Source organism: Dromiciops gliroides, chromosome 1, assembly GCF_019393635.1.
Source record: "Dromiciops gliroides isolate mDroGli1 chromosome 1, mDroGli1.pri, whole genome shotgun sequence".
Classification (NCBI taxonomy): Eukaryota; Metazoa; Chordata; class Mammalia; order Microbiotheria; family Microbiotheriidae; genus Dromiciops; species Dromiciops gliroides.
In genome coordinates this window covers 737,482,171-737,503,170 of record NC_057861.1, presented here as the reverse complement: position 1 = coordinate 737,503,170, position 21,000 = coordinate 737,482,171, and the positions used below count along the sequence as shown (strand labels likewise).

The window sequence follows — 21,000 nt, the reverse complement described above, 5'->3', positions numbered from 1 at the left end:
AGGCATGAGACTCTAACCAGTGCACCACCTTGCTGCCCTCAAATATGAACTCCTGTGTTTGCCATTCAGAGCTCTTCCCAGACCGAGCTGCCCCTGCCTTTCTAGCAATCTTACACATTACTCCCCACCACAAGCTCTGTTCTGCTCATGCAGTACTTTATTTCCAGACCCCATGTCCCTGGCATGCTCTCCTGCCTCAGTTCCACCTCTTGGGATCCCTAAATCCCTTCAAGATTCAGTCTGTGTGGGGGCAACTAGGTGGCACGGTGGATAAAGCACTGGCCCTAGATTCAGCAGGACCTGAATTCAAATCCAGCCTCAGACACTTGACACTTACTAGCTGTGTGACCCTGAACAAGTCACTTAACCCTCATTGCCCACCCAAAAAGAAAAAAAAGATTCAGTTTGTGTGACCTTGTGCGTGTGAGGCCTTCCCGGCCACCAGGACCTTCCCCTCCCAGGCTACTCTTTATCTGCTATGGGGTTTTGTATATCCCTCTGTGCACATTTGGGGTCTGTGGTTGAACTATAAGCATCTGGAGGACAGAAGGGGTTTCACTTTTGTCTAGCATGGTAGCTGGCCTATAGTCAGTGATTAACCAATGCTCATTGATTGATTGATAGAACACGCATGCAAATACAGAATAATTTCGGTGGGGCAGGGAGCAGATCTGAAGTGCTTCCTCTAGGAGGTGGCATGGGAGTTGGACGTTAAAAGAAGCTGCACTTTCTATGAGGTGTAGAAGTAAGGAGGTCTTTTAGGCATGGAAGGCAGCCTGCGGTCAGGAGAATGGAGTACTATGTCTCTGTATCACCCCCAAGAGAGCAAATCCCTGCAGCTGCCTTTGTCCCAATTAACTCACTTCTTCTTCCTGGACAAGGCAGGAGATACTGCCATTACTTGTATTCTGGTTCACTTGGGATGTCTTGGCAGAGACCACTCTAATAATTCACCGTCCTTCCAAAGATTCCCCCATTGCCTTTGCTGGGCCAATCCCTATTGATTCTGTGACAGTTCCTGCCTTTGTACAGACCCAGCTCAATCTCTGATCTGTCTCAGCCCGTATGCCGAGTTTTAAAAATAAAGTGGATTTGGCAATAAGCTATTGAAACATGAAAGGGTGATGAGTGTTATTGGGCCACTGGCTCATTTTTAATTCCCAAGTGCAGGATGAAGCAAACTTCTCTTGATTGGGTACACTGTTGCTTTTTTTTTTTCCTTCCTGAATTCTTATGGACATGATGAGTGTCAGCCACAAGGGGTTTTGGAAGAAGCCAAGCAGTTTCAGGAAAATTTCCAAACAAATCTACAATATTTGGAGCGATTCAGTGTGTGTTATACATTTGCCATTTTCATTTAGTACATCGGGGGTCAGAGGCAGCATAGTACTGTGAACACAGAGCTGCCCTTAAAGCCAGGATTGACCCGGGTTCCATATATGCCTCTGACTCACCTAGGCTGTATGACCCTAGGGAAGTCCCTTAACATCTCCTTGCTCCAGGAGACTCTTTTAGACCAATTTAAAGAGAAGGTGCCAGCCCACACTGGTAGCCCTAGTTACCTTATCTGTGAGTTCCCTATATCAAGGACATCACTAGCCTGGTCCCTACCTATATTGGGGATTTAAAAAAACAAACACCCACCACTGTCATTATTCTATTTTCCACTGATTCCCCAGTTGGCAGCCAGCCCCTATCAAAGGTCACAAATAACAGGACCAGCAGTAGCTCTCTTAACTTTAGCCTTTCACAGTTTGCTATGTAAGCCCAAAGGCATACTGATTTAGATAAGGAAATTAACTTGGTGGTCATCTGATCTGACTCCAAGGTTAAGTGTTAGTGGCAGAGCCAGAATTTGAACACAGGTCATCTGACTCTGAACCTGGCACCCTTCCCAATGTTCCATGTTACCTCTCATGGTGTGTGTGTGTGTGTGTGTGTGTGTGTGCATGCATGAGATAAGTGTTCCATATATAAATTCTATATACATAGAATGATTTACTATAAAATAGTCAGAGGATCTGAGTTCAAATCTAGACTCTGTCACTTATTATCTATATTGCCTTAGGCAAGTCCTTTAAACCACTTTGGGGCCTCGGTTTCCTCCTGTGTGAAATGAGGGGCTTGGACCATATAGCCTTTGTGATTGAAGGCAGTAATACACAATAGAAATTCAGCCACTGGCTTTGGAGTCAAAAGCCCTTGGTTCAGATTGCCCTCTGACATGCCCTAGTGTGTGACCTTGGGTAGCTCACTTCACCTCTCTGGGACATAGTTTCCTCCTCTCTAAAATAAAGAGGTTAGACTAGATCAGGGCTTCTTAAACTTTTTCCACTCAAGACCACTTTTCACCTGAGATATTTTTATGAAACTCCAGGTATATAGTTATATGAAAGAAGTATACATAACCTTTTACTGTTGCCAAATTTTTCTCGACCCCTACATTCAGTTGCCCACAGTCTAAGAAGCTTTGAACTAGGTGGTCTCTGACATCCCTTCCAGCTCCAGATCCATGATCCTGTTATTCAATGACCTTTAATGTTTAAATCTTTCATCCGGTAGGAAGAATAATGGGATTTTGCACAAGTAGTACCCCAATGTCTGCCACTCCCTCCCTCCTCACATCTAACTCTTAGAATACTTGTTCCAGTGCTTCGTGACCCCATTGGGGTTTCTATGGCAATGATCCTGGAGTAGTCTGCCATTTCATCTCCAGCTTCTTTTACAGATGAAGAAACTGAGGCAAACAGAGTTAAGAGACTTACCCAGAGTCACAGAACTAGTAAGCGTCAGAAGCCAAATTTGAACTCGGGTCTTCCTGACTCTAGGCACTGTGCCTGATCCACTTGGACACCTAGATCCCCCTTAGAATCCTTAGCTTCCTTCAAAACACAACACAGGCACCATCTCCTACTTGAAACCTTTCCTAATCCCCTCAATTATTAGCACCCTCCCCCTCTTGGGATTACTTCATAGATATTTTGCATATACTTTTTAAACTTATGTATGTACATGTCTTACTCCATCCTCCCCCTCTCTCCCCTTCCCCCTCCCCGCCCCCCGCAAAATAAATGAATAAGCTCCTTGAGACCAGGCACTGTTTTGTTTTAGTCTTTGCTCTCCAGTGCCTATTACGGTGTCTGGTGCCATACTATATGTTTGTTGAATTCAAATTTTGAACTGAAAAAAAAGAAAGAGAAGACATTGTATTTGTGTTTGATCAAGGAAAAGCAAATGTTTCATGGCTCAATGGTAGAATGTGTTTTCTTTCCCCTAGGCAGAAGACGAGTTTGTGTATTGGCCCAGTCGAGAAGAATCTATGAACTGTGAGGCCTTTACCGTGACCCTCATTAGCAAAGACAGATTGTGCCTCTCTAATGAAGAGCAAATTATCATTCATGACTTTATCCTAGAAGCGACACAGGTAAAGATCCCCAGATCAGTGGGTAACAGTCCCCTGATGAGATTCCAGATTGGCCTTCCAAGTCACAGTGATTTTACCTATCAGAATCAGGAGGCTTCCCACCCCCTCCCTCCACACATACTTTTCAAAAGAATTCAGCCAAACTTATTTTGAATTTCCCTCCCTTTAAGGATATCTTTTTGATATATATTTTTCCCAAGATGAGTAGACAGTGGACAACAGCACAGCCTTGTCATGATTCAGTGAACATAAACAAGCATTGTTGACTTAATGACAAAAGTAATTTACTGGGGCTTCTTCATACTTTCTCTGATGTTTGAAATATCAGCCTTATGAGGGCTTTGCTTCAGGAAAGCAAAAGTGAAGGTTTTCCTTGTGTCCATGTAATTTAGACCCACGTGAGAAACAAATTGGAGGCAGCAGTAAAGTAGTGGTGAGAGAACAGGCCTTGGAGTCAGGAAGGCCTGGAATCACAATGCCTCTGACACAGACTGGCCATGTGACCGTTTACTTGTCCTTCCAGTGCCCCAGCTAACTCTCAGAGACTCTAGGTTGCAGAGCAGGTGCCCATCTGCATTAGGGGATGGAGTTCCATTACAGGAAGTTTTTTTTTTCTTTTTTTTTTCTTTTTTTTTTTGCTGGGCAATGGGGGTTAAGTGACTTGCCCAGGGTCACGCAGCTACAGGAAGTTTTTAATGCCAAAGAGATCACAAGTCGAGGCCAAACACAAAAACAGTTATGGGGCTAAGTGAACGTGCAGAACTCTTTTAACTTGTCAAGGGGTGCCCCCCTTTTTCATTTACTTTAAACTTTTTAAATTAACAAATCTATTTTCTTTCCCTCCTACCTCTCCCAACTCCTTTTAAAAAAGAAGAAAACCCCTTGTAATAAATAAGGATATTTAAGTAAAACAAATTACTGCATTGCCCACCTCTGTAAATATCTCTCTGTGCACCCTAAGTCCACCACCTCTATGTCAGGATATGCTCTACCCCTCTTATTGTGTTATTGATAGGATGGTAAACAAAGGTGAGGGAAGGGCCCTTACATTTTCTTGTAAAATCTGGAAGACTTTACCTCAACTAGAAGCTTCTTCTTCTTACATCCTATTGGTTTCTTGATAGAGTTGGGGCAATGGGGGTGGTCTAGAACTCTAGACAGTCACTAGTGCCCACCTACACACTGTTTGCCTCATTTTGCCTTTGGCAGAATTCTCTTTATCTCTCAGAAGCAAGCTCTCCGGAGAGTAGAGCATTGAATTAAATGGATAAGCTTGACTGAATTAAGTGTCTGAGCACTGACTTGTTTGTCCTGCTCGTTTTAGGATGACTACGTCCTAGAAGTCCGACACTTCCAGTGTCCCAAGTGGCCCAATCCAGATGCCCCAATAAGCAGTACTTTTGAACTTATCAATGTCATCAAAGAAGAGGCCTTAACAAGGGATGGGCCCACCATTGTTCATGATGAGTGAGTATCTGTTTCTTCATTTGAAACGTCAACGCTTTTTATGAATTGGTCACTGCTATGGTGGAAGTGTTAAGAGGTAAAACTCTAGCTAAACTGTCTAAAATATCCAATGAGTGGTCGCCAATAAATTACAAGCTTTAGCGAGAGTTAGGCTTTTAGGCAGTTATTAAGGAGAACAAGAATTTGGTAAAGAGAGAAAGGCCTAGATTCCTCTATCTATTAAAGGGAGAGCGCGGTTCTAGCGGAGCAAAGAAAAGACTCCTGGTCTTGCCCTCAAAGACCTTCGCTTCAATGCAGAACTTTCCTATAATCAGTCTCCAGTAGGTGGCGTCATTCCAATCGTTAGAGTAGGAATGGGAAAATCTGTTTCTCTACTTGGATTTAATTTTATTCATAAACATATATGCAAAAAAAAAAAAAAACAACTAAGAGGGGGCAGCTAGGTGGCCCAGTGGATAAAGTACCGACCCTGGATTCAGGAGGACCTGAGTTCAAATCCAGCCTCAGACACTTGACACTTACCAGCTGTGTGACCCTGGACAAGTCACTTAACCCTCATTGCCCCACCAAAAAAAAAGAAAAGACAGAAAGCGTACTTCAGGGCAACCATTATGCCCTCCTCTACCCCTGGCAAGACTTTTCCAGAATGAGTTTCTTCAGTTCTTCATGGCAAGAACGCACTGCCTCCTCTTGACCTTCCCCGGTTTATCAGTACCCTGCCTGACACAAGTAGTAAAAATTTGAAGTGGGATTTGAACCCAGTTCCCCTACTCCAGAGCTAATATTCTTCCTGCTATATCAATAACTGAGAAAGAAACATGAAAACCTTGTGACAGATTGCCCGTGACCTTTCCAACAGTTGCCTGGTGCCTTGGTTTCCAAGAACAAGCCAAGTTACCAATCTCAGATTCAGAGCATAATGAGAAAAAGAGCGGTAGAGTCACATAAACCTTATGGTGCATGAATATCATTAGATGTCCTTAATGGCTGGTGTGGGCCCACAGAGCCACTTTTTGACCCTGGGTCCAGTGGTCCGTGTGTCTCACTGATATTTAGATAATAAGGCATAATTACGAATTGTTTATTCCACTTTTATTCCAGTGACTTTATGGGTATTTGGAAAGAACAATTCAATCTCGGCACTGCGACTAACTTCAATTACTCACTATGTTTGTTAATTCAGTATCTGTGGCCAACCAGACTTGTTACTTTCATAAAGTATTAATAGAGGCAGCATGGAGTGGAAAACACCAGTGCTCACCCCAGTTTGGGTCTCGGCTTAAGTAACTATATGACTGTGGAAAAGTCACTTGACCACCCTGAGCCTCAGTTTCCCCATCAGTAAAATATTTGTACTACCTGTCTCATAGGGTCATAGGAAAATCAAGTCAGATAATAGAAATAAATTATTCTATAACCACGAATATGAGCTCCTCCACATTTTGCTCATGAATTGCTCACTAAGGTGGGAGTCATTGGAATCTCAGAGCCTGGTAGGTTATGAAGGGATGAGTTCTTAACCAGACTGAAGCAGATGGGATACTGTTGCATCATGGAGAAATTGAGGAATTGCTGAGTGTTTTTTGGTATGTGACATGGAATCCTTTAAAGTTGCTATTTCTCTGGTTCCTTTGGTATGCACATTCTCAGAGGTTTTGCTCAAAGATCCCTTTTGAGCAAAATGAACCTCCTGTCTTCTGGCTTGATGCTATTCCTTTTGACTGGAGGTCTTGATCAATAGTCTTAGATGTTCACCTGGTTCTAATTTCCGGCTAGGTCAAGGTTGTGTCCTTCTGGGGTGTTTCTTATGTAATTATGTCCTTTTTCTTATGGTCTTAGATGTTTGTCTGTTTGGGGTGGGTAAGAGTGGAGCTGTCCCTTGTCTATACCCTGGCAAATTGTGACCTGATAATTTTCACCTGATAACATGTGACACATTCAGACTACCCATATTACAGATTTCAGCTTACTTTAAAAGAATTAAACCCAATTGTTGACTAGCTCTTGGATTTACATGTGTAGTCCCTTAATATAATAAGCTACATGAGTTACATAAGACAGAAACAATTCCTTACTGATTAATATCATATAGATTTTGCTTGGTTACTAAATTGTCAGTTATTAAGTCTACTGTACCTTCTAGCTTCCATGATCCATGCTGGAATAGCTCTCAGCATTCATAATGCTTCTATTCCAGGAGACCAGAACTCAGTATTATCTTTTTTAATTTTCACCTTATTTTTATTGTTTTCTATTGTTTTTATATCACCCTCATTTCTGAATATACTCTTTCCTTTCCCTACCCATGAGAGGTTAAAGAAAAAAAAACTAAATAAAGAAGGAAAAAAAGCAGTTCAGTAAACCCAACCATATTCCATATTATACCTCTCTCTTGTGCCACTTCTGCAAATTGGGGAAGGAGGCATATTTTTATACATCTTCTCTGGAGCCAAGCTTGGTCAACCGATTCAGTCAACCAAACAACAAGCACTTATTAAATGCCTGCCACGTGGTAGGCATTCTGCTAAGCAATAGGATACAAATACAAAGAATAAACAATCCCCTACTCTTAGCAATTTCTTTGTGGCTCTGTCTACACAGCTCAAAGAGTGGTGGCAATATGAAAAACTACAGTTATTTTTATCCATGTAGGCAGCTTCTTTATGTAAGTCAGGGCAAAAATCCCATCATGAGACCTGAAGCATTTGATTATACTTTGATCAGAAAAACAGAGGGAGCTGCTCAATTTCTACAAAACTTTGTGGCTTCCAACTGATTTCCCCCATTGGATCTTGTCCTTAAGTTTTAATTCTGACCTGATTCTCCCCCCCCACACACACACACCCTGGGTTTTTATGAGCTATATTGATTCTAGGAAAGTTCTACCATTCCTGCCCTTGAAGCCCCATGATCACAGTTAGGCTATAGTGGGGGATCCTGGGGGTGTTTGAAGCCAAAGGCATGCAACTCTTCTCTTGTCTGATGGAGCAGGCCTCTGAAAGGGCTTGACTAGAGCCACTCACATTCATATGGCTTTCAGGCATGTTTTTGGATGGCAGTGGATTCTGTGCCAGATGTTTAAAGGTGACACCCCTGGATGTCAAGCAGATGGAGTTAAAATGGAAAACAACCCCTGTGTAAAAGCCCCAGCTCTTCATCCCTGAAGGAGTGAAACATCAAACATGCCCTAACCCAGTGAATTTTTAAATGCCAGTACTAGGTTGACAATACTTAGCTTCTGCCTCAGATATTTAAGCACAGATCTCTAAGAAAGGGGGTGGGGAGAGTTTCACCTATGAGGCACCGCCCCAAATACAATGCTCCCTTGCCTTTATAACACTGAGGAGTGCCAAGTCCAAATAGGTGAATTGTTCAGATAATTTGTCTCTGAGACACAGCTTTTATTTGAATGGGTTTTAATGGAAATATTTCTAGGTTCTACTGACTGACCCTTCCCAACTTCAGTCGTTAAAAGGCATTTAAGTCATTCATTCATTAAAAGAGAATTAAGTGGGGGGTAGCTAGGTGGCACAGTGGATAGAGCAGTGGCCCCAGATTCAGGAGGACCTGAGTTCAAATCCAGCTTCAGACACTCACTAGCTGTGTGACCCTGGGCAAGTCACTTAACCCTCATTGCCCCTCCAAAAAAAAAAAAAAGACAACTAAGTCAATTCTTGATGACTTGGGCTTGTCATCATCATGTACATTGATTGCTTTTTTTGCTTGGACAATGGCATCAGTAAGTGAGACATCAGACAGAATGGCTTTTTGCCTCTAACACTGAAACTCCTCATTCCTGACATCCCAAGATCATCACCAAAGTCCAAACAAGTGATGCCTTCCTCTGAATAGAGGCCCTCCCTCTTTACCAAGCTTTTCATAAACATTTTACTTCCCTCCCTTCTTTTCAGACAGAGGGAGGGGACTCTGGGTGTAGAATAATGCATGCACTTTTATACTCTGGTGTCCTATTAATTGATTTTGCTAAACTGCTTTTTTGTTTTTCTTCCCCCACCCCCTTATCTTTGTTCAAAAGATCTGGCTTCCTTATAAAGGTTGGGGAAATAGGAGGGATGCATTCAGAAATGAAGAAAAAATAAAAACAAATGATTGATAAATTTAGATGGTGCAAATGGAGAGAGTGCCAGGCTTGGAGTCAGGAAGACTCCTCTTCCTGAATTCAAATTAGGCCTCAGACATTTCTTAGCTATGTGACCCTGGGCAAGTCACTTACCCTGTTTGCCTCAGTTTCCTCAGCTATAAAATGAACTGGAGAAGGAAATAGCAAGCCACTCTAGTACCTTTGCCAAGAGCACCCCAAACAGGGTCGTAAAGAGTCAAACACAACTGAAAACAAATGAACAACAACAACAAAATGAACTCAACACTGCCAGTGAGCAACTGAGAAACAAAGAAGAAAGTGAAACATTCCCTGCCCTCCGGAAGAAGCTTTATTATTTTAGACAAATACTTATGTGGGATGGAATTTAGGGTCAAATTGATCATGAGTCATCCCAAAAGAATTATAAGACTCGGTAACTCAGTTTACCAAGTTTTATTGCAATACCGTGAATGAACCGCAGGGAGAGAACCAGAAAAGTGGAAAGGTATCTCTGGAATGGAAGGATAAATTGATTATCAGTCTCATTATAATAATCTCTCCCTTAGGGAGGTGCAGGGGAGGGTTTATCCTAATTTGGAGTTCCTGGAGTCTTAAGCCAAACCTCGAGGCAGGTACCTTTTTCCAGGGAGGCATGTTTTGGGGGTTTACCATCCTAAGGTGAATTTGGGGACAAATTTGGCCTTTTCTGTGCATGTCACTTTCTGATTCCCATGGCTAGTTTCAAAACATCTTCATTTATTGTTTATTTCTAGTTTGAATTTCTATAGCCTGTCAGTGTATCATTGTTATATGACCTGCCTCTTTATGTTCTTGTTATGGGTACTGATTAATGTGGGTACAGGAAAACCTAGGCCTTGACTTGTTTTCCAAATCTTAAGACTCCATTAACTAGGGTCTGAAACCCTTTTAGAGCTCATATCTGAATTCGAGCTTTGGTCTTAGGTTTTTCTGTTAACCCCTTTTTTGCCTCCTATATCAATACCAGTTCTGAAATGGCTTTAGGTAAAAGCCAAAGGCTTCCATTGTCTTCAGTCCATTTCTCCTCTTCCCCAATTATTGTGCAATGTTGGAGTTATTAAGACAGTGAATTTCTGTTGTACCTCCATGAAATGATTACTTTGGAACACCAGTCAAAGCTCTTTAAGATTGTTCATAAAATAGTAGGTTTTTATTAAATTATTAACATTCCGGGGCCATTTTTAGAACCAGAGTTTCTGTTATACTGCATTTAACGAGCTTCACCTTCCATGCATGAGATACTAAAGCTCACACTCATTCATACTTAATGCCAAGATTTAATCTTATAGCTCACAGTTAGTCTTTTTTTTTTTTCAGGTGCCTTACTCTGAAATAAACATCATTTTCAGGACATCACAGACTCCTTTGCTCAGTAGCTGGATACACATCATTATAGGCAATTTAAAAAAAAATGCAACTCATGTTCCTCATGATATTCTGAGAGTCTCCCATTACATGACTAACATTCATTTAGGATAGTAATCAGTCATTTTGTTGTTGTTGTTGTTTTTTCCCTGAAAAACATTTTTCTCTATCATACATTGAGCTAAGTCACTAAGCATAACTCCTTATAAAAATAATATTTACTCATTGACCCTGGAGAAATGCCAACCATCATCCATCTCCTCTATGGAAAACAAAACTAGGTTCATTTAATTCGTTCAACAAAGATATACTAAGCACCTTTTGTATATCAAGAGCTCTGTTAGGTATATCATGAGGGATCCATGAATGTATAGTACATAGCTCAGGGCAATAAATACATTTCATTTGTACCTACTGCCGATGTTCCATCCTTGCTTTAGACCTTTGTCCAGCTGGAAAGATATGCCAAATATGTTTTTTCCTTAGAGTTCACATTAAGAGTCTTCCTCTCTCCTCTAATTCTTTATTCACAGGATCACCAGATTGAGAGCTGGAAAGCACCTGAGAGATTTTCTAAACCAATCCCTTAATTTTGCAGATAAGGAAATAGACCCAGAAAAGTTAAGTGGATTGGTCCAAAGGTCACCATGGCAAAACCAGGATTTAGAATGAGGTCTTGGGGCAGCTAGGTGGTACAGTGGATAGAGCACTGGCCCTGGAGTCAGGAGTACCTGAGTTCAAATTCAGTCTCAGACACTTAACACTTACTAGCTGTGTGACCCTGGGCAAGTCACTTAGCCCCAATTGCCTCACTAAAAAAAAAAAAAAAAAAAGAATGAGGTCTTTTACCTCTGAGAACACTGTTCTTTCTACTATACCAGAGATGTCATTCCCCATCTTTGCTATAGAGAGAACTTCCATCATTTCCTTCCACAATCTTAAAATTTAATCTTTTTTATTGTCAGCTCTAAGCCTCTTATCCCCATCGGCAGTTATTTTTTCCCAAGATTCCTCCTTGTCTCCCTCTGAATATGCAAAAATATCTGTGATTTACTCAGTTCCTTTCTGATATAGGAACTCTCTCCACCAACAGGAGATTGAAAACTTAGTAGCTAAGTCCATTGATAATGCCATGGAGATTGTTGTGTCCAGAGTAAATGCAGCCACTGGGGCTCCCCATCAGCTAAAGGTTACCTCCACTAGGAAAAGTATGATTTCGAGAGCTAGAAGAGACCTTGGAAGTTATCTAGGCTAAACCTCTTATTTAAAAGATGTAAATCTATGATTTAGCAGATAATCCTAGTTACTGAATCACATCAGCTGTTTTGCTCATAGCTTAGAACACACACACACACACACACACACACACACATTCTACTAGGTACTCTAACCTATCATTTCCTAAACTAATCTAAATACAGAACATCTGAGGGCTCAAAATCTACTAATAGAAGCTATAAAATCCTGACCTTTGGGATAAAGGAAGTGAGGGAAATTGGAGAGCAAACAGAGACAATTAAACCTATCATCCCCCAAAATCACCACTCATAATTATTGTTATATAATTTAATATTTTTAAGGAAAACTAACTATGATTGAAGTTTTCTTGTGGATTCCCTACTCCTATCACATAGAACAGAGCCTGAAAGATCCTGCTCTAAGCTTTTTTCTGTTTACATCCTGCCTACAAGGATTCAGGCAAACTCTACTTTCTATCATGATACACTCCTTGAAATAGCATTTTAACCCATCCTAGATTCTATCCCCAACTGTGCATGACAACATCTGGACAGCCATTTCTTCATAATGACATCTGACTTCTTTAATTGCTGCCCCAGCAATGTCAGTACCTGATGCTGGAATTTAAAAACAAAACAAAACAAAAAACAGTTTAATGGTACAGTAGAAGGAGCATTGGAAAATCAATGTAGGTGATATAAAAACCAAAGATCTCAATGAAAAAATATATTTTTCTAAAGAGCACTGGAGTCAGAGGGCCTGGGTTCCAAACCCAGTTCTGCCACTAACTACTTCTTATTGGAGACGCCTGTTCCCCTCTTGAAGCCACAGTTTCTTCACCTGTAAATAAGGAAGTTGTCCTAAGTAACTTCCAAGGTCTTCCTGACTCCAGGTCCAATATTAGTTGGTAAAGCTCATGTTGCTGTGGTGTTTCCATCTTCTTGGGTGGGTTTATACAATCGCTGAAGCCTTGCCCATCTCACAGATCTCAATGACCTGGCTCCCTCACAGTTTTCAGTGACCCGGCTCCCCTGTGCAGTGGCTCAGTGTGGCCTCCCCAGCTCACGATATAAGCCCTAATAATCAATCCTTTGTGGTCTCTCCGGTTGCGAGGCATGCCTAACACAGCTGTGTCATCTCCTTTCCCAGGTATGGAGCAGTTTCAGCAGGAATGCTATGTGCTCTAACCACACTGTCCCAGCAGTTGGAGAATGAAAATGCCGTGGATGTTTTCCAGGTAGCAAAGATGATCAATCTTATGAGGCCTGGAGTCTTCACAGACATTGTAAGTAAAACCCTCATTTGTGACTCACTTTCTAACCACTAATATGGATGTGAAAACTTGAGCCCCTCATTCCTTTCATTGGACTTAGACTGGGTTACTTCTGGGCACGATAGTTCTTTGTGCTTTGATCAGACAGCTGGCACCCGCAAGATCACATCTGCTTACAGCTGGGTGCAGGGTCATTGGACAGCACTCACCTTGTTGCCTTCAAAAACAATCTTGATTTCCCCCCAAATCAAAATGTTCTCTGCAGATATAGCCACCATACTGAACACCTAGTTTTTCAACAACTCTCAAAACATCATTCCAAGGGCAGCTGTCTGCGATTTTTCCTTAAACACAAGTCGGAACATATCACTCTCCTCCTTGGGAAATTCCAGTGGATCCCTATTTCTTCTAGGGTTAAATATGTATTCCTCCATTTGGATTGTAAAGCTCTTCATTGGCTGGCCAAAGCCAATTACACACAAAGAGCGTCCCCTCCTTATGGTTCCTCACACACAGTGCTCCATCTCCTCTCTCTAGGTGCCTTTGCCAAGGCTTTCCACCATGTGTGGAAAGCACTCCTCCCTGAATTCCGTGGCTTAGAATCCCTTATTGTTTTCAATGGGCAGCAGTGGATAGAGCACTGGGCTTGGAGTCAAGAAGACTCATCTTCATGAGTTCAAATCCAGCCTCAGACACTTACTAGCTGTGTGACTCTGTGCAAGTCACTTAACCCTCTTTGCCTCAGTTTCCTCATCTGTCATTTGAGTTACACTACAATATCTGCCAGGAAAACCCCAAACAAGATCACAAAGAGTTGGACATGACTGAAAAAAAAACAATTGAACAACAGTATTGTCTTTGAGACTCAGCTTCAGCGTCACTTCAACATTATCCTCCCAGCTGCTAATTCCTTCCCTCCCCAAACCACCTTGTGTTTATTTTGGATACAGTCTGTCCATATGTACTTATTTTTTTAAAATTCTGCCTACACCAAAAGAATGTTAGCTCCATGAAGGCAAGGGTAATTTCATTTTTGTCTTTTGTGTGCCCAGAGCCTGCACATAGTAGGTGCTCGATATGTGCATGTTGATTGATTGAATAACAATTATTTACTACAGCCAGAAAACTCATTCATATACCATGGTTTTCTAACTACCAAGTGATGGCCTTCAAAGTCACACAGGAAAGTATGGATTGGATGTTAGGTCCAATAGCAATCTTGGTTCACACGTTTGTTGGTTGAAAGCTTAATTTGTATCGCTTTTTCAGTATGTTGGACATTTCCAGTGAATATCTACTTTTATTAATAAGAGTAACTCATATTTGTATGGGCTGCATGAAGTTAAATTCTGGTGCTAGAAACCTGAATCCACATAATTCAGAGACTGTTAAACTGATAGAGGGTAGAGCCTGTCTATTAAATTAATTCAATGAGCATCTACTACATGCCTGCTTAGCACTGCATGGATAGAGTACCGGTCCTGGAGTTGGGAAGATTTGAGTTTGAATTTGACCTCAGACTCTTACTAGCTGGGTGATGCTGGGTGAGTCTCAATCCCTACTTGCCTCAGTTCCTCATCTATGGTTTGCTATTTCCTTCTCCACTTCATTTTTAGAGATGAGGAAACTGAAGCAAATAGGGTTAAGTGACTCCAGGGTCACACAGCTAGTAAGTATGTAAGGCCAGATTTGGATTCTTCCTGACTTCAAACTTGGAGTCATGAAGACCAGAGTTCAAATCTAGCCTCAGATACTTACTTGTTGTGTGACCCTGGGCAAATCACTTTTCTCTCATTCTCAATTTCCTCATCCAAAAAATGAGGATAGTAATATCACCTACCTCCCATGGTAGTTGTGAGGATAAAATGAGATATTTGTGAAGCACTTTGTAAACCTCAAAGCACTAGATAAACTCTAGAGATTAATAATCTTTAGCATCCAGAACAAGAGCTATAATAGAATGCAGTGAACACTATATCACTCCAATCCAATTGGAAACTTCTTGAGGGGTCAGGTATGTTTCATCTTTGCCCTTTTTATTACCAGCACCTGCTGGGTGTTTGATAAATGCTTCTTGATCAAGTGGTTAATCGATTAAGGTCAGGCATTCCTAAATCCTGCCTTCTACTAACTATAACGATGGGTGACACATCCCTTTTCCCACAGTGCCCCATATGCCTAATACTGCACAATTCTGCCAAGTTACCAATCTGAATAAACAGGGAATTGCCACAGCAGTTCTAGTCCCCCCTCCTCACGCTTCTTAGAAAAAAAATCTTACTTAAGAAATATATATTGTTGAGGTTGTTGAAGACTAGCACATAATAGTATTTATTGACTGACTGATACTTGTGCATTGTGTGAGATTGAATGACTTTCTTCACTTTTTTTTGCCTTGGCATTAACCAAAACTATATTCTCTTCATTCATTTTCTAGGAGCAGTACCAGTTTGTCTACAAAGCAATGCTCAGCCTGGTCAGCACTAAAGAAAATGGAAATGGCCCCATGACCGTGGACAAAAATGGCGCTGTGCTGATTGCCGATGAATCGGACCCTGCCGAGAGCATGGAGTCTCTGGTGTAATTGGAATCCTGAAGAGGCGCTTGATTTGTAGAACGAAGGAAAACTGAGAGAACTTTTTTGAGGCCTTTTTTGCCAGACTCTAGGTTATACAATAACCCAGTTACTTTTTTACACTGATAAAAAGTTTTGATATTTATTTTTTGCCATTTTATGTCTTAATGGTATCCTACTGAGCATTTGCACCTCTGTTTATTTCACACAGTGAAACACAATTTTATCTCGTTTGCACTATCTGATCAGTGTTACTGCCTATAATATCCTACTACAAAAGCGACCCCTGGTCTGACATTCCATGGCGACATATTGCTACTTTTAGTTCCATGCAGTGATGGTTTTTTGTTAATGACAGTGAGCCTTGAATCGTTGATTTGTGAATGCTGAACCAGCCCCATTCTTTTTAATGAACAGCGCTGTACTTGTCCCCAGCCCCCGTCCCTTACTCTTCCAATCACTTTGGTCAATATCGTATGCCTTTCGTAGTTCAGTAGAGTGGATGAACACTGTTGATGTTGTGTTGTTTTGTTTTGTTTTTTTCAGACTTTAGCAGGGGATTGGTAGCCATGTATATGAACAAGGTGTAATTGCCTCCTGGGCTTGAAATGCTTCGGTTAGTGGTGGCTCAGATTTCCACTGACACAGCTTGGAGGCATGGTAGCTGCTTCATATGTCCTTCACTTAGCATTGGCAAAGTGCACAAAACCACATGGGACATAGGCAGCCGGTTATGGACTCCACTTCAGAATTCACAGTTATGTCCAAATAAAGGCTAACATTGCTTTCTGGTTTTTATGGCAGCCATGTGGATCATAATGTTTGTTATATCTATCGTAATGATCTGAATCAGCAACACAGTAAAATCAGGGCTGTCTTAAAAAAAAAAAATAGAGGTAGCAATATTTTACATAACCAAGCTATCGAATACCTTTAATTCCTTTACATTAATGCTTCTTGACCATGACATCACCTCCAGTGGGATGTTGTTGAATGAAATGAACATTTCCTTAATCTCACTTGTTGCCATTTTTGCAGGTGTGTAATTTTGAAACGAGTGCTCAAAAGTAAATTACTGATCCATATTCTTGGTGAAGCAATCTAATAAAAACTACCTACCAAGTTAGCATTCTCCTTCTTTTTTTGCCAAACTTTTCTTGATAAATCTCTTCATTAACATACCCCTTCCAAATGAGATCTGATCTTTTTTTTTTCCTATCATTTAAAGGTTCTTAGTCTCATTTTAAGATGAAAACACTGGGTTGGCAAAAGTTGGGAACGTGGAGTTGGTTGTTGGAACTCCTAAATTTGAGGTTAGCAATGAATCTGTAATTACAGTCTGTCTTTTCTAGGAGCAAAAGCAGACATTATACATATACACACATGTGTATGAATGTATACTTGCATCTCAGTAACCAAGACTGATATTCTCAACCATGGCCAAGAGAAGCTCATTTTCTTTGATGAATTTTGGACTATGCTCATTCTTTGAAACACAATAGGATTTTTGCCTTAATGGGAAAAAGAAGAGAGTTAAGATTGTTCTGTAAGCTGTTAGGTGGGAAAACCCAATCATACTTAGGAAGATCCAATTGATTTAATTTGCATGCATGCTTATAATAGAGATAGCTGCTCTGGGAATGAGGAGTTGGCCTCAGAAGCACTGGGTCTGGTAAGAATAAGTTGTATGTTTAATAAAACACTGAACCCACAGACAAGACTATCTAAGTACATGTGGCCAGGCACTTCAGAATCTTAAGTGATAATCTAACTCATGGCCATATTCAATTTGTCTTCATCAAAAAGCCAGCCAGCCAACCATCATATGGAGAGTTGCTTAAGGAATAACATGGTGGTGGACTGAACCCCCACAGTATCAGCATCTGGATGGCCCTTTCCTAAGTGAAGCAGCTTTTCAGTCATTCACTTACAAGCACTGATGAGGTATGCCTCCTGATCTGACCTTCATACAAACCTCAACAACAATGATCATTATACCAATGTGGAGGACTGGCCTGCATAGGCTTCCTTTCATAGTAGCATTTACTTGTTCTACATATGACAGGTGGATTCAGAGACATTTTACCACTCCCACTATTGCCACTGAAGTTGGCATTGGGAAATCCCAACTAGTAGTGTGAGGAATTAGACCACTGGACGTTTTGTACTCTTTGCTAGAAATAAGAGGTCCTTCAGAGGCCTATGAATAAAAGAGGGTCTCAAATCATGGTAAGATCCAAAGATTTGAGTCCGTTGGGGTATTCCATTATTTGAGTTTTAGTGCATGTTTGCTTTCCATGGGCTCCTGCTCATTTTAGTATTGGTTTAGCAGAGGTCATAGTGGGAAATGAATGGTGATGGGGGATTGATTGCCTCATTTTGGGCCTCCCTCTTAACCTTCCCCTCCCCCATCCCTTTATGAAATAATGTTAGAGCTAGGACTCATTTTTATTTTCAGTGATTGTTTTGGTAAAAGTGAATATTGGGTGTCAATAGGAAAAAAAACTATATAGAAAGTATTCATTTCTGTGTTATTTACTGAGGGCTCAATTAATGGAAAAATAACTTTCATCTAAGTTTTGTTGACCTTGGTCATTGTTTACCTTGTGTCAAAAGAAAGAGCTGGCTAATGCATAGGCTAGAAACTACATCCTAAGGAAAGTTCAGAAGTTCTTGGGAATTAAATCAGGTAGTGCCTGTAGCAGAATTGAACCAAAGTCTGCGAGATCCCAATGGACTCTGAATTACTCACTACTCTTTGTCTTGCCAAAGTAGTTCATATACTTTTTCAAAGGAAGATAGGGGTGTCCATCCAACTGTTTCCCACTTCAACTGTGAAATACATAAGTTAGTACTATCTTCCCAGTAGCAGAGTCTCAGCGAATGCATTCATGTTCATTCTTTGAAACATAAGCACATGGCTTAACTACAGAACAAGGTTATTATCACTTTCACTCAGGGGGAAAGGAAGTAGCTATTGCAAATTCATTCATGCTTATCAACGTGAGAAGCTCTTTGAAGAATTTAAGTCGGAAGGAAACAGTATACACCCATTACCCAAAACTGAATTGGAATGATCAGACCAAGTGACTATGGGTTCTGGACACCTGAGAAGTGGCATTCTCAGAATAAAAGAATATTTTTTCATTTGAAAGTCACATTTCTTTTTTAACATTAAAAAAGGCTAGCCTACCAGTAGGGTTTTGGAAAGAATGATGTGAGTTAAGTTGCTTTTCCTGATTTTTAAGTCCTTTGGAGTCCATTCTAAGCAGCTGGATCAGAGAAGGTTATTTTCTTAATGGTCCTGATCACATGAGATGTTAGCCCAAGCTAATGTTTTGGAACCTGAAAAATAACCTGAACTATTTTTAAATGACACAGCACAACTGCCCAGCTCAGAATTTCTTTGCTTTTTTTTTTTTAAATAAAACTGATAGATTATATTTAAAAATTAAAATAGATACCAGTTTTACCAAAGATACATATTACTAATTCTCAGCAAAAAAATAAAATAAAATAAAACAACAAAAACCCACCATAATTTAAGGAAGGAAAATTGAAACGTAGTTTGTCTTAAAGATTTAGCAGTCGTGCTTTAAGATGCATTTCCAACTCCTGTGTTCTGAAGTTTCTATTCCCTTGGTGCCAGTGAATTTGTATATGAAGGGAAAATGCCTGCTTTTTTTTTCTTTAACAGCTGTAACTAGATTTCTTGCTAAACTTTTGAATTTGCCCTAAGTTGTCATTCAACGTGAGACATTGGCTTTGCTGATCTCTAGGGAGAAGACATGCAAAAATTGGGAGATGGAATTTTAATAAAGATATTTGGCCCTCGACTTTGTCTTAGCTGTTAAAAAAAACTGTTTTTAGTATTTTTGTTAAATATTTGCAAAGGGAAACATTTTCTACAGAGGATTAATTAATTTCAAGAAAAATATCTTGAGTTTTAAGAATAAACACGTCTCCAGAAGAGGAGACCATCAATTTTATAAGCTGTCACAACTCTCCCAACATTTGGGGAAGTGACTCTTTTTGTTAAGACATTTGAAACTAGCAAGCAGCCATTGTTTCTAAAGAACTCGGCCTTCATGTTGACTCACGTTTCTTTGACTTCATTTTGAAATAGCAGAAATCATTAAAACTGTAAATATTTTGTTGCTTGGATAAGCATCTTCTGGGAACTTTGTATCTATGGTATATAATCATAGAATTTTATATTTTCATATAAAGCTGATTTTTTTCTAGTTTCAACTCCTTCATACTTTTTTTTTTTTGTGGTGGATATGTGAATACAGCCTTTCTGTGTACTGAAAGTAGCACGGACCATCATCACATTCCAAAAGAATCCAACGCCATGTTCTTTCTTTGGGGCAGTGATTATGAAAGTTAGATTTTCTTTTTCATTCCATTGTCAGAGTGGGCAATAGGAATTAGGCCTAATCAGTCATTGAACACGTCTGTCGCATTGGACCCATTTTGGAAAAAGTGGTGTTTTGTTTTGGGTATCTTTTTTCCATTTTGTTTTTGGGGGTTTTTTGTAACTTGAAGAATTACCTTTTTTGTTCTGTTTAAAACTATATCAAATCATTCTATGATAGTGTTATTTAATATGTAAATTGTATTGCTATACATAAAATAAAGTATGGTTTTTTGATGTATTGGTGGTGTTAAGCATTCTGTGTGTCATTCATTCAGCAGTCTGCTACTACCCAATGAAAGCAGGTAACTTGTCTACACTGTGTAAGCACCAAAAGCTTACACTACCCCTTCTCTTTCTTACCTTCAAGCCTGACTCTACAGTTGTTGACATTAGAATGAAAAAGAGCGTCATGCTTTTAAATTTGGATCACAGAGAGTGGTAGGGGACCTCAGAGAGTATTGAGTTCAGCGCCCTAATTTTACAGATGAGGGCGCCTAGATTTACAGCTGGAGTCTGGACATCATCCAGGCCCAGAGGTCTTAACTTTTATTGTGTTCTGGACCCCATTAGGCAATCTGGCAAAGCCCATAGAACCCTTCTCAGAGTGGCGTTTTTAAGTGCATAAAATAGGATACATAGCATGACCAATTACATTGAAATATGATGATCAAAATACTTAAAAACAAAAATTAAGAACTCAACTAGTCTAACTCCCTCATTTAACAAATGAAGAAGCTGAGACCCAGAGAGAAGTAACTTGTCTAAGGGAACAAAAGTAGAAAGTGGAGCTAGGCTATGAGCAGCCTGAAAGCACTGTACCCCAGGGATGGGGATCATGGAAAAAGAATAGGGAAATTATGTACAACTTTAGCACCTTCCCACCCATGCAGTCCTCTGACTGCAATTTTCTCTCCCCACCCCCACCAAAAAAAAAAAAGTACATTTCTTTCTTCCTTATACTTAGAATCAGAGATTTCACTCTGGAAGGGACCTATGCAGTATTAGCATCCAGCCCTCTCATTTTGTTGATGAGGAAACTAAGGCAAAAAGAGGTGAAATTATTTCCCTAAAGTCACCCAGGTAATAAGTAACAGAA

The 21,000-nt window shown here is 40.3% G+C and overlaps 1 protein-coding gene across 2 annotated transcripts in view; it reads left to right on the top strand.

Moving 5' to 3' along the window:
* PTPRG (protein tyrosine phosphatase receptor type G) overlaps positions 1-20,138 on the top strand; it is an 848,612-nt gene extending 828,474 nt beyond the window's left edge. For both annotated transcript variants that reach the window (XM_044004271.1, XM_044004263.1), the window contains 4 exons: positions 3,278-3,424; positions 4,749-4,891; positions 12,786-12,921; positions 15,347-20,138. In XM_044004271.1, coding sequence (XP_043860206.1) covers positions 3,278-3,424; positions 4,749-4,891; positions 12,786-12,921; positions 15,347-15,493 — 573 coding nt within the window. In that variant the 3' untranslated portion in view covers positions 15,494-20,138. The remainder of the gene's footprint in view (positions 1-3,277; positions 3,425-4,748; positions 4,892-12,785; positions 12,922-15,346) is intronic.
* Positions 20,139-21,000: the final 862 nt, after the last annotated feature.